General features: G+C 43.4%; 1 protein-coding gene across 1 annotated transcript; it reads right to left on the bottom strand.

The window, feature by feature from the left end:
* Window positions 1–1,832: 1,832 nt before the first annotated feature.
* On the bottom strand, window positions 1,833–13,094 carry slc35f4 (solute carrier family 35 member F4). The gene is made up of 7 exons (XM_068752088.1): window positions 12,863–13,094; window positions 4,436–4,736; window positions 3,678–3,897; window positions 3,449–3,574; window positions 3,167–3,359; window positions 2,768–2,857; window positions 1,833–2,074 (listed from the first exon to the last, which is right to left on the bottom strand). Exons 1-7 carry the CDS (start codon window positions 13,092–13,094, stop codon window positions 1,833–1,835), a joined length of 1,404 nt encoding a protein of 467 aa, XP_068608189.1.
* Window positions 13,095–13,513: the final 419 nt, after the last annotated feature.

The raw sequence follows: 13,513 nt of genomic DNA, 5'->3' as shown, positions 1-13,513 counted from the left end.
CATGTAGCAGTATGGAGTGGCAGACATGGAGACCTTTCAGCCCCCCCCCCCCCCCCCTCCATGATGTTTTAGCTTTAAAGCCCAGTGTGTGTGGCTAGCGAACTGGAAAAGGAGAAGTTTTTTTTTTTTTTTTAAGGGTTGGCCCAAAAATCGAAATCTCCTCAGTGTCCCAAAATGTGGTCAGTCTGGCTCCTCAAGTCTAAAGCCAGTGGCCTCCAAGTGGCAGGCCTTGCTCTGTCGATGGAATGGCTCGCTAAGTAGATGCATGGCCTCGTTTTAATGTTTAGCTCTGCTCCGCTGATCACAGCTCTTTGGGCCTTAATTCGGAAGTTTTTTTTCTCTCCAGATTTTGTAATATCATCCAGGAAAAGGATTAACAGATTGTCACAACATTCATGAAAGTGAAACAAATTTGTAAGGGTAAAGAAACGGCATGGGTTGTCTTTAGTCGTGTCAAAATGTCACAAGTATGCACAGCTTTGAATTTTTAAAGCGCTCTTTCACACCAAAGTATTTATTGTGCCATTACAAACTCTTTTATCCACTTGTGTGGGACTTTACTTCACCGTGTCCCTCAGCCCAATCATGACACCCAGTGGTAGGCTGTAATAAAGTTCTCGTCTGACTGCTTTGAACACTTCAATATAGTTCACCATAGCCCCTGCCCCATAATCCCTGCTGGTTTAATTCCTGTCCAGCCCCCTGGTGTGAGATGTGATCCCAGTAATGGTCCTCTAACACCCTATTCCTGAGAGCCAGGTGATTTCTTTTTGTTATTGGCCTCAGGCATGTGATTGGAGTCCAGTTCCTCTCATCCCATTTAAACCCACTAAGAACCAGCCTCAGGAGACTGCTTGAACAATGACAGTGCAATTAGCTGTCTCCTGTTTTCAGTCAAACTTTACAAGGGCTGCATATCTGTTCAAAGAGGATATCTTAGAAGACTGGAGTGCTCTTTTGTGCTGACGTCTGGAACAAATGCGCAGTAATGCACCAGGTTCTTTCAAAGCTAGTCGATTTGAATTCCAAGAGCTAAATATAAGTCATGCATATGGATGTTGATTATCAATATTGTGGGAAGGCTATAAGAGCATCAGACTCACTGGCTCATTTGGTTTTCCCAGATTTGTGCACCACTTTCACCTGAAGAGGGCACCATAAACTCCAGAAGGCAGCTTCGTAAAGATGATTTATCTGAATCATTTTTCCATTTTGGCATTTCCCCAGAGTTCCTGCACTACCTCTGATTCCAAAGTCATTTAACAACAGCAGTTAAAAACAGTCTGAAATTTAAACATGACCTCTTTTGCAGAGTTTGACTAATAACTGATAGCGATGCACAACTATGAATGTGGGTTTTGAGTCTTTTATTATAAAACCAAACGAGCCTGTACATTGCGCATACTGTTACTGCCATTGCCTTGTATATAATACTTAAAATAATACTCTTATTGACACAGCTCTAAATAAATATCTCAAATACATATACGATTGAGCCAAACACACCCTGCCAATATTCATATTCACAGAATACAGTCTGCGGAACAGGCCAGGGGAGGACACAGAGCTCTTGGTTTGGGTGCGTGCAAAGAAGGGGAAAGTATCATTTCCCATCCTTTCAGTTTGCAGGATCCATAAATGTCCTATATTTCCCCTCTTACAGTGAAGTGGCAGAGACACAGACGTGTTTCCAGTTTAAAGTTCAACTCCCTGTCTTCCTGTTGGACAGCTGACTGATTATCCCCACACCTCCTGAGTGGCCAGTGGGGGAACATCAGCAGACAGGCCTTTTAAAACGGGTTTACCAAGGCCCATAACAGCACTCAGCAATGTCACGCCATGGAAATGGCGACGGCACCATTCGCTCGACTGCGAGTGCGCGTGTTGATGCTGGACTCCGTGAACTCGTCGCCGTGTTCCTCCGACTTTTTGTCCGTAATGTTGGCAAGGAAACGCAGCGTGACCGAGTCCCACTCCTCTGGCAGGAGCAGCAGCAAGAAGCCAAGGCAAATGATGCAGGTGGCTGCAAGGCGCACCGTGCTGAAGATCACCTCGTGTTTCAAAACGTCTACAGCTACAGCAGGCGAAAGAAAGAAAGAGACAGAAGAGGGAGACAAAGTGTAAGACAAGGAAAGGGAAAGGGGAGAAACAACAAACTGAGATTAATTACATAAAGTAAGATAAACCACAGGACGCCAAGGCTGCACGGGATGAGTGCAGCAAATGCGGCTTACTAACACAAGAGATCCACTTTATCCTCGGTGTCTTTGTGGTCTAAAATCCTGAGATAAGTTGCTGCAACCTGCTGACCTTCATAAAGTCCATCATGGTTAACGAAAAGAACGTGTCTGCAGACATTAAGTTTGGCCTTGACAACCCGATCCTCCCTCAGTGAGAGGATTGTTGCAGGGTCTGTTCAGACACCACAATGATTGGTTTCCAGGATGAAGGAGGCAGACATGCTGTGTAATCAGTTTGCTCCAGCAGCCCTAAGTGCTGCTGATCTCTCAAGACAGAATCACAGCAATATGCAGCATTTTGGCGTCACTAGCACGATCATATTCATTTTCCCTCTAATCAAAAAATGTAAAACTACATTAAATTCAGGCACCTTGCACAACAGTTATCACAGTACAAAGAAAGACACAATAATATCTTGATTTAAAATAAATCTGAATGCCATTACGCATTATTTAACAGCTGGAGGTAGAATCTAAATGTTGTCGGGTATGTGATATACAAGGTAGCGTGTAGTGACAGGCCTTACCGGCATTGCCTGGCACACTGAGCAGTGTCCCTATGGAAATGAGAATGGGGTAAGTCAGCACCACACCAACATGGATCAAGATGTTGAACACTGCAAAAGACACGAAAGAGGTTGAAGACACAGACATGGCAATGAATTAGAGCCGAAATTATTAGTCAATTGACATATTTGGCAGAATTTGTCATTAGTGTATGTTGTCATTAATTAAGTGTATTTTTTTTATTTATTAAACTATCAAATTGAGGCCAGACAAACAAGCAACTTAATAATATATCTTATCTTAACTTGGATTTATGATTGTTAGTTTCATCCCTACAATTAGTTGAACAAAATTTTTTCATGGAAACACAAAGGTGAAACCAGGATGCACATTCTTCTGCAGGAAGTATGCGCTCTCACCCAGCCATAGTCCTGCCAGCCCACACATGTAGCCCCACGGTAACGAGGACAGCGAGCCCCACTGCTCCACCTTGGTGAAGTAGAGGATGAGGGGAACACACGAAATAAAGATGAGATTGAAGAAGCCCATGGTCGAAAGGAAATGAGCCACTTCTCCAAGGTTGGCGCTGCCCAGGAACATCTTGAACATCACCTTCATGGAGAGGAAACAGCGGGTCGTATAAACCGGTACAAAAGCAAACACACGGGAGGTTGCACCTGTAATGTGCCTGGTGGCCCAACCTTATAGAGAGCTGATGTCGAGGCTGAGCCCACAGCGAGTGCCACACCCACAAAGGAATCGCCATGGAAGCCGTCAGCATAAGCCATCATCACAATACCTGTGATAGCCATTATAGCTGCCACAATCTGCAGGTGATGATTCAGAGGGATTATTTGCATGGGTTCCCCTCCGAATTAAAAAGAGCAGCCGTTGAAGCTAACATTATCATGCGGATACATGCATACAGACCCGAACACCCATGAACCTGTCCTTGAGGACAATCCAGGACAAGAGAAAGACGAAGGCCTTGTGACAGCAGTAAAGGGCCGAGACATCAGTCGCTGTCAGTTTCTTCAAGGCCAGGAGGTACAGGTAGTTGGTCAGTGTCCACAGGATTGAGAAGGGTGCTGTCCTCTTTACAAAATGCCCAAGAGTCATCCCATCCTCCCCAAACAGCTTGCTGCACTCCCTGGCAGGGAGAAGAAACCACAGAGCGGTCATATTGTTCATATTGTTTAATATGCACTCCTGTTGAGCATAGAGAGCTGTTACGTTATGTTGTGAAAAGGAAAAGGAAAGTTTTTCTCAGTCGCGTTGGTGCTATTCTCAGATCAGAATTAAAATTCTCATAACTATTACTTCAACCTCCACAACATTCAATCGCTGCTGTCACATCAGAGCAGCAATTTCTCCTTCCTCTGAACAAATTGCAAATGCGTTTGGACACGCATCAGTTGCTTTCATCCAATTCTCTGCTGTTTTATAACATTATCATTTGCTTATGTCATGTCAGTCAAAATGAACTATACTTGTGGATGCTGAATAGTCGTTCCCAATAAAACTTTTTTATTGGTGTAGCAATAACAGTAACGGTTGTGAGTGCACCCATAAATAAAAAATACCAGAACAGGTTTTAAAAATCCCAATTGGAGAGCTACTATTCCAAAGTGCATGCTTTCTGGAAACTCTGACATTTTAATTTCAATATGGTGTTTTGGGAGGTTTACCTGAATTTCTGTATGAGGGTCTGCTTCTCCCGTGTGATGACCACATGTGCGGAGTAGTATATGGGAAAGAAGAAGATGTTCCAGTTGCTGCTGAACCACGATACGAAGAAGGGGCAGGAGAACGATTGGAAAGTCAGCTTAACCACCTGCGTGGTGCCCACCCAGGAGGAGGAGATGCCCAGCACCATCAGCAGGCCACCCAGTACCTTCAGAGCTACGCTGGTACACGTCTGATAGGACTGGCTCTCTGCACTGGTCTCACTGCCCGGCGTCTCTGCGTGAGACTCGGATCCATCTTCTCCTGATGGGACAGAAGACGAAAGGCATTAGCAAAATGATCATAAATGCACTGCAGCATCTCTACCGTTGTCCTGCTTGCTGCTTATTGAGATTTTATTTTACATTTTACCAGCATGGCTGTATGGATGGCAGTATTAGACAATCAGTCAGTCGTTATGTTTGCCCCGACTGAACGATGAAATTTATGATGTGCTTATACCTTCTACTTCTCCTGTAATACCCCTACAGCCCCTGATCTAATGTTCTTTTCTTCTGACCTTACAAGGCTTTGGTTCGTTCCAGTCCGGAACAAGTTTTCAGGGCTGAGAGTTATAGTTCTTTTGTAATGAAAAAACAAAGTACTTTTTCTAAATTAGGTCCCGGAACTGCACCAAAGGGAAAGGACCTTATGAGGCTCATAGAGGTTTAATAGCTTTGATAACCCCATAAATACATATATCCAGCTCCATTTCATTTTGGTTATTCAATATATTTGGCCTTGACAAAATAACATAATTCCTTGATCTATAGGCACAGCCCAATAACCCTGTTCATAAATAATTTAGACGAGCCAAGTTTTTGCAAATTATTTTATCATTTGCATTACTGAATTCCGTACAGCATATAGTACCGGTAATCGTGTCTCTTTGTCAGGGATCCAACTCCTAAGTATCTATTGATCACTGGTCCTCAGTGTTCACTACCGCCGTTTGCCTTTCACGCTGTAAAGGCCGCAGTGGATTAGAAAGGCCTTTGCTAAAATGTGTTGGGTTTGCATTGTGGCTGTGCATGTCACAAATAGCTTTGCATGACGTTGCACTCATTGCAGACAGACGTGCACAGAAAGCAAAAGTAAGTTTAACCGCATGACCCAAGAATGTCATGACAACCTTGACATGCATGGATGGATGGATAGATAGATATAGATAGATGGATAGATAGATAGATAGATAGATAGATAGATAGATAGATAGATAGATAGATGTGTGAGAGCATTTTGTGAGAGCTCAGATCCGTTCTTTAACTGTCAACAGTGTGATCAATTTTCACCACGGCAGGAATAAAAGATGACATGTGCTCCCTTCCTCTTTGCTAGCTCAGCACGTGAAGCTCTGCCATTCCCACCATGGCTACAGACCGGAACTTCGACACCCAAAGTGTGTTCTATCTCCACTCTGCTCATTATGGCATCTGATGGTTTTGTTTGTTTGTTAACTACAGTGAGATCTAAGCAGGAAGTTGTTAGTCATCTCTGGCTTGTCGCTTTTAACTGAAGTGAAGGCGTGCAAAAAATATACGGTTTGCTTCGCTGCCTTCCGGTATAAACAGTAAGCGTGAGAGAGGAGTGATTCGGAGAGCGCGCGTACGGCTGATTAACTAAGACATTCCACACTTTACGCACGGGGTTATTAACATGAGTTCTTTGCACACAGAGACAATCAGGGGCTTGTTAGAAAGATCTGAAGCTGTAGTTTAACCAGCTACAAACAGGAAGTCACTAACTTTAACCACTGACTAGTAGTAATGCTGTTAAGACCGGATAGTATTTGGTGGCGCACATGCGCATCACGGGACTAACTTGAATGAATGAATATCTTAATGCAGTCGATAGCTCAGATTACATTAGGAACAGGGTCCGCGCTGTGTCGCGCTCCAAGGCCGCAAAACATGAAGAAATGGTTTTGATTTCATACCATCTCGGGGGTAATTAGTTAAAAACTCATTCTGTTTAATCGCCGATTTCAATTTGCGATGTCGCATATAGTCACATTAAAATCACACATCTTGTGAGAATTTTATGCCTTATGGGAAATTATACGCTGTTGTCTTTCTAGTTCCGAACGCTCCAAAGTTTCATGTAACCAGTTCGTGCGAACAAATCGACACAAAATTTACAGTTTAGGATCAATGGCATCTCTTTGTTTACCTTCAGAGATGGTGCAGGTCAGGACCTGAGTGCTGAGCCACTCGGGCGGAGTGCTTCTTCATCCTCCTCTAGGGTGTAGGGGTACAAAACACTGTCCTTCCCTTGGAAGTGTGCTTTGTGTATGTGTGTGTGTGTGTGTGTGTGCGCACGGGCTGCTGCTGCACACTCAGCAGATCCTCCTGCTACCTCTGAGGATTCTGAGATTCCTGACTCCTCTTCTTCTTGAATGAATGAATGACCCCCCCCCAATCCTCAGCCCAGATCTCCACCCTCCTCCCAGTACTCCAGTCGTCTCTTTCCAGTCGGCTACTGGTTCTCTCCCACTGTCTCCATCTGCCTGGATAGAGCAGAGATAACTCAGTAGAGGAGCAGTGAAGCGCAGACTTGATCCAGCGCTGCCACTATCTTCCAGGGAGACGGAGCTTCAAGTGCATGGCGCAATCACTCTTCTCACCTCTCTCATCCTCACACTCTTCTTTTCTCTCTGTCAGTCTCTCTTTTCCCCTCCTCTTCTTTTGCACCACAAATCAGCACCTTTGTTTGGACGGTAACCAAGCAGCGGGGCTAATTGTGCTGTGCTATGCCCCCTCCTATATCCTCTTCCTCCTCCCATCTCTTTTCTCGTGACCCATTCCTCTCCTTTTCTCTCTTGTGTATAGAGAAGTTCAAGAAAAGAACAATTATCTTAACTTTGTACTTTATAAAAGGTGCCACCCTCAAGCTGCTCCAGTCATACCTAAATAACAGGAGTTTCTTTGTTTTTCTCATTTTCAAAGGTTGTGTACGGGGCGATAAATGTTGATGAAGTATTTTTACATGGAGTATGATGTGATTTCGCTACAGTAAAACTATAGTTGGATAATGCAGAGAAACATTCACATCAGCAGCCTGCATGGGCCACGCGAGTCACCTCCTGGACTGAAGTCAGGAGTTTCCATTTCAAGGAAAACCCTCTTGCCATTCTATCTCCAGCTGTGGTTAAACTAGCAGAGGATTTAATGGACTTCCCTATTCCTAAACAGATCAACACCAACAATGCCTCGGCCAATGGTTCAACAATAAGACACATGAGCCCTTGCAGCCTGTAACAGGATCTTAATAAAACCTATGCTATGTGGTGATTACCTTCCCATCAGTAAAATCAAAGTTTTATGCCATTGATCCCTTCCCTATCGTGCTGGTGAGGCACCAGCACGATAGGGAAGGGAATCAGTCACAGAATGCATGCAGTGGTAAGTGCTCATTTAACTATACTGATAAATAAATAAATACTATATTATATTTCCTATCTCTCATCACACCCATAACAGCCACAGCCCCTCCCTTCCTGTTCTCCACTCTCAGATCCTCATCTGCCAAAGTTCTGGTTCTTCGAGAGAGGGCGTAGCAGATCAGAGTCCTCCTGTCTGCGAGATACATCAAAGCCATAAGCTTCTTATTACACTGGAACATATGCAGCGTCATGTTCCAGTAACATCCTGGAAGCAGCGTGTGTCGGCGGAAATCAGTTGTGGAGATGACTTGAAACAGCTACACATCACTGTAGTTGCTTGGGACAAGTCTGTGGTGCAAATACACTATTTTACATAGTCGCTCAGTAAATAGTGCACAAATAATGAGTCTAAGATTAGTACAAACGCCCAAAGTAATGTTGTCAGAATGAGACTTAATTAAAATGCTGGTGTATTTAGTGTGTGATGCAATCCTAGCTGAAATGAATGTTTAGTCAGATATAAGCAGGGGACGAGTTGGGGTTGTGGATCGCCTGGGGAGTAAGCCCTCACTGTCTTAAAAATAGCCCCACTAATAGAGCTAGACAAGGATGGGGCAGAAAGAAGGTCCAGTCAGCAGAGATGCTAATCACTAGCAGAGAAATACCTGAAGCGCAGGCCCAAAAGGAGGCCAGAGTTCCCCTTCAAATATCAGAACAAGTGCTAAAATTGATTGTTCCTTTCCCTAATGTGTATGTTTTTATGTAAAGGCGACTGAATGTCACAAGTTCACCAGCAGCTCACAATTCACTGTTAAGTGTTTCATCCCAACAGCAACTTTAACAGCATCGTGACCTTACATGACCTTGCTGTGTGTAACAAACACAATGGCACCAACGCATCTCAAATCAAAGCACCACATAGTGCAGCTTCCTCGCTATTCACCTCCATAGCAACAGAGGGCTTCCTGTGTCCTGGTGCACGGCACCGATTGGGCCTCTTTTGTGATTTAGATTCACCAGTGTTCCTTAGTTTACAGGTGTATTTGAACATACTGGATCTGGTCTGACCCATTCAGCGCTAGAACAGCAGCGATGAGACCACCTAGTGGGTGACTTGTTGGATGGCGCTACTGAACATGTTTGCAGTGGAGGTGATCAAGATGGACTTTTGAAACAGCTGAAATAGTCTATCAGGGGGCATCACAATATTCCACTAAGCATCTCAAAGCTGGGCAAATAAAACATTAACTTTGAATGGCGAGGAATTTCTACCAGGAAGCGATTTCTTTTCACTTTGAATATATTTTGTGCCCGAGGACCGGTTTGGCATTTGCACTAATGTGTTGTGGTACAAACACTCATGTATTTTTAGTCTAATTTAAGATAGAGGTAGAGGTAAATAAATAAATAAATTTTAGTTTTGTTGTTACTATCACAAACCACAGGGGGACAGTGTTAGGCTGCCGATGATAACATCAGTACTCTGGACAATAGAGAAACAATTTAGAACCATTTACATATTTTACTCTCCCATTACATAACATTACTATTGGATTCTATAAAATGTATTGCCGGAGGAGGTAACATTTTCCACGACAAAGTGAGGTCAACAACTGACAGCAATGGCAAAGTGATACGAGTACAGGGCAGCGCTTACGTAACTGCTGTGGCAAAATATTGCATCCATTACTTGTGGAGTGTTTTCTTGCTCATTTCCCAGGAGCATGTGAGACTAACTGCACTCCAGGAGTTGTTCAGGCAAAGCTCATGTCCCATTCGAAGCTTGGTTAGTTATAAATAGCAGCGTGTGAGCAGGCATGGGAAGAGGACTGTCCAAAATAAGTGCATGCACATAAAAAAAATGCTTGAGGTGATTGACTGAGGTAGAAAATGAAGATTATCCTGCTGTTAGCACTGAATGTAAATGGTTTCGGAAACGAATAGGAAGTTTCCAGTCAGTAGAAAAATGGAATGGGTCCAAAGTGTCTGTCTGTCTGCCTATTACTGCTACCATGCTATTTGGATTGGTATAAATCAGAGATCAATAACAGAGTAATCATTTAAGCTGCAGCAGCTAATAGAAAACAAGACAGTAAAAGCATTACTTTTAATGACTTTCCACGAGCTCTCCATTTATTTTAGGGTTGATTTTCAGATGTAGTCCTTTTCCCCCTGAACCCTGAACACACATCAGCAACCCGTACGCAGCCTGACAGCATCATGGTAAAAAAATATCAGGCATGTTTACAGTGTTGGTATCTTTAAGTGTGTGTAATTTGTCCAAGATCGAAAAAACAAAACAAATAAAGATGGATGCGCACATGAGCAATTAAGTCCGACTCCTTTACAGACGCTGAACCGTCGACAGCATGACTAATAGCTGTGCAGAAAGGAAATACGGTGACAAGTACACTGCCTCGAGGAATACCTTCTGCCAACTCCGGCAAGCACAACAATCAATTGATGGATAGATGATGAAACGCATGGCTGGAGATGGCATATATTTTAAGAGAAATACTATTACAATCTGCACCTGCTCCTTGAACCTGAAACTGCATCTGGGAGGATATCCCATAATTCATTTTCCTCTGCTACAACACACAATACAGGCAAAGAGGAGGGGGGGACAGCAGCCTTGCAATGCTGGAATGGAAGGCTGCAGCTAAAACATACTTTTATTACTCATTAATCTTCCAATTATATTTTTAGTTAATCATTCAAAATTCTCCGGGTCTGCTTGTTGAGACTGCAACCAATAAATTGGCGTAATTCTTGCTTTAATAATTTTTAATCATCTATGAAGAAATGCTTTTTCTAGCCAGCTAATCATCCAATCAACTAATTTGCAGTCGCCCATGCTTGCAATCCAATAACGGATCTTATGATGAAGCATCTATAAAAAGAAAAAAACATTCAAGCCATTAAAAATGTTGTAATAAACTTTTAACAGCAACAAATGATATTCTTCTTCTGGTGGGTGTTTTCCACACACGTGTGTGATTAGAAGCCTCAGCTTGCTTTGTTATCCCTTTCAGGAGCCGAGCCAGACATTTTTTATCTCTTAGTTTATCCATAGCTTCAGAGGCTGCTGATTTTCAACCTGTTTTCAGTTTACACGTCCGGGTGTGTTCATCAGGCATGATTCCAACAGATTCCTCTGAGGATGTGAGTGTCTTCCTCAGTGAAACCATGTGACTGTATTCATGGCTGCTCTACTACAACCGACAGCCCTCATAAATATGTGGCACTTACTCGGAGACAGATTCATTTGCTTTTTTCTCAGCCTCTGTGTACTGCAAAGATTCTTTGCGGTGCTCGCAGCTCGTCTCAGAAATCTAGCGTTGGAGCTTGTTCTTCATTGAGCGAGGCCCCTATTTCTGCTGGGGCTCACAACAAGTTGTGTCAGAGTCATGCATTGTCCAAAGGTTGAGTTAGTAGATTTGGAAAAGAACTTCACAACACTGGCAGTTCATCGAGCTTCCAGATGTGTGTCTCTGGGCTGTTATATAACAGCCAGATGGAGCCATTAGGGGAGCTTGCGTGTCAAGTCTGTTTCATTTTGAGGTGACCCTGAAATGTAAGAGACTAAACGCTAATCAATTACAAATGTTGGACTTTTAGATTTGTTTTTTAGGAGATGGCCACTTCCTCGTCCAAGGCGGGCGGGGGGGGGGGGGTGTGTGTGTGTGTGTAATCGCCGGCATTGGTTTGTTAGTTTGTCTGTTGTCCGTCAGGCTGTTAGCAAGATAACTCCAAAGGTTACTGACGGATCTTGATGACATTTTCAGGAAATGTTGAGAATGTTACCAGGAACAGGTGCTTACATTTTGGAGATGATCCAAAAGAGATCCTGGATTATCATGAATCAATTAAAAATATACATAAAGATACCAATTTAGATTTAGAACATGTTGGTGATGTTCCAGATCACCATGTGGACGGTGTAAATCTAATTAGGAGGGGAATGAGCTGTTTGGCGGAGGTTTGCTCTCTCTGAGTGCTTTTCAAGATAGAGAATAATGTAGCAGCAAAATAAGATGTTGGAATCTTGCATACCATAAACCCATTTGTAAAGCAACCCACATTCCGAATTGCAGAGTACTGTAGTTGTTGTCTCTCCATTATAAATCCTAAAGGTGCTGGCAGCGCTTTACAACCAGAGGGCAATATTTTAAAGATCATATCCTGAACAAAGTGCATCATCAGCGCTCTGCAAAGAGCCCAGCTATTGTCTCTGAGTCAGCAGAATTCAGAATATTGGTCTACCAGGCAACAGCATATCAGGAAAATGAAAAGTGTCGAGGAGCATAATGTATAGACGCTCAAAGTGTCGGAACTAGCAATATTTACATGTATCACAGAAAGAGCTGCTATATCTGACATTTGGGGGAATTGATTGAATTAATGAGAGGCTGCCAATAAATGTTTGCAGAGTTCTCCACACGTGTTTAAAGGATATAACACTTGGTCATGTTAAACAACTGAATTTGATAACACATTCAAAATGCCAGCATTTGTTTGATTTGCGCATCACAATTTGCTGCACTCTCTCTCCCCCTCTCTCTCTCACTCTGTGTCTCAGTGATTATTTTGCCTCCAACAGATAACATTATCGATGCTGCTCCATAATGGCATCAATTAAAATGCAATTACCTGAGTTTGCAATAGCGAATTTACCGACAACCCATTTAAACTGGAAATGCATTTGAGGGGACAGAGGGACAAGCAGTGTCTCTGAGGGGACAGAGGGACAAGCAGTGTCTCTGAGGGGACAGAGGGACAAGCAGTGTCTCTGAGGGGACAGAGGGACAAGCAATGTCTCTGAGGGGACAGAGGGACAAGCAGTGTCTCTTCCTCCACACGCCACTGGTACCGCATTGATTGCATTTCCTTTTCTATATCAGTATAATAAAATCCCTTGATGCCACAGATCCATCTCACACCTGGCAGAAACAGAGATTGTCGCATCCTCTAATGATCCGATCAATATACTTTTCTTTTGACTCACTTCTATGGCTGGAGTACCCCGGGTTGTAGCCGTAGTAGCCGGTGATCCTCAGAATACGGTTCTCTATGTCGTGCACTCCGTTGGCTGTCACTTTGGGGCTGCTGTCCTTGAACGCAGCAGCGCAGTTGCCACCGGTCGGCGTCGCCTTGCCCGGTAAGTGCGTCTTCTTCAGGGGCTCCAGCCGGATGCACGGCTGGTCTCCACTCTCCAAAGCCGTGTCGGTGCTTATCATTGTGGGTCGGAGCGGACGGGGGATGAACCCTGATCACCATGCGAGAGACAGCATCCCGGCTGCATCAACAATTAGCAACAAGGGGAATACATCCGAGTCCACATTTACATTCCTTCAGTGATGCTCCGGGACGCAGAGCAAGGTTATCAAACTCCAGGAGCCTGGCAGACACTAAGCACTAGGGGGCGCGTCACTACTGCCGCATATACTAACAGTATAAAATAGAGACCCCCAGTTACCACCGATATTACTTAAATATGATGTATGGTTTATGTATGGTTTCCGCCCAGGATTATTTATTTATTTTTAAAATTTAATAATAATTTATTCTCTATATTACATGCTATTTGTCATATTTTATGGCACTATTTTTGCTGAGATAAATTAGTTAAAGTTTTATTTATATATTTAGTATAATA

The sequence above is a fragment of the Brachionichthys hirsutus genome, chromosome 18 (genome assembly GCF_040956055.1).
Source record: "Brachionichthys hirsutus isolate HB-005 chromosome 18, CSIRO-AGI_Bhir_v1, whole genome shotgun sequence".
In the NCBI taxonomy this organism is placed as follows: domain Eukaryota; kingdom Metazoa; phylum Chordata; class Actinopteri; order Lophiiformes; family Brachionichthyidae; genus Brachionichthys; species Brachionichthys hirsutus.
The sequence above is the reverse complement of the archived record's forward strand: the minus strand, read 5'-3'. Positions and strand labels throughout refer to the sequence as shown.

Excerpts from the sequence above, each read along its gene's own strand:
- slc35f4 (XM_068752088.1), bottom strand. The coding sequence starts at position 13,094 with ATGATAAGCACCGACACGGCTTTGGAGAGTGGAGACCAGCCGTGCATC. Across the intron at positions 4,737-12,862 it reads GGGGTACTCCAGCCATAGAA|GAGAAGATGGATCCGAGTCT; the intron begins GTGAGTCAAAAG and ends CTGTCCCATCAG. Across the intron at positions 3,898-4,435 it reads ACCCTCATACAGAAATTCAG|GGAGTGCAGCAAGCTGTTTG; the intron begins GTAAACCTCCCA and ends TCTCCCTGCCAG.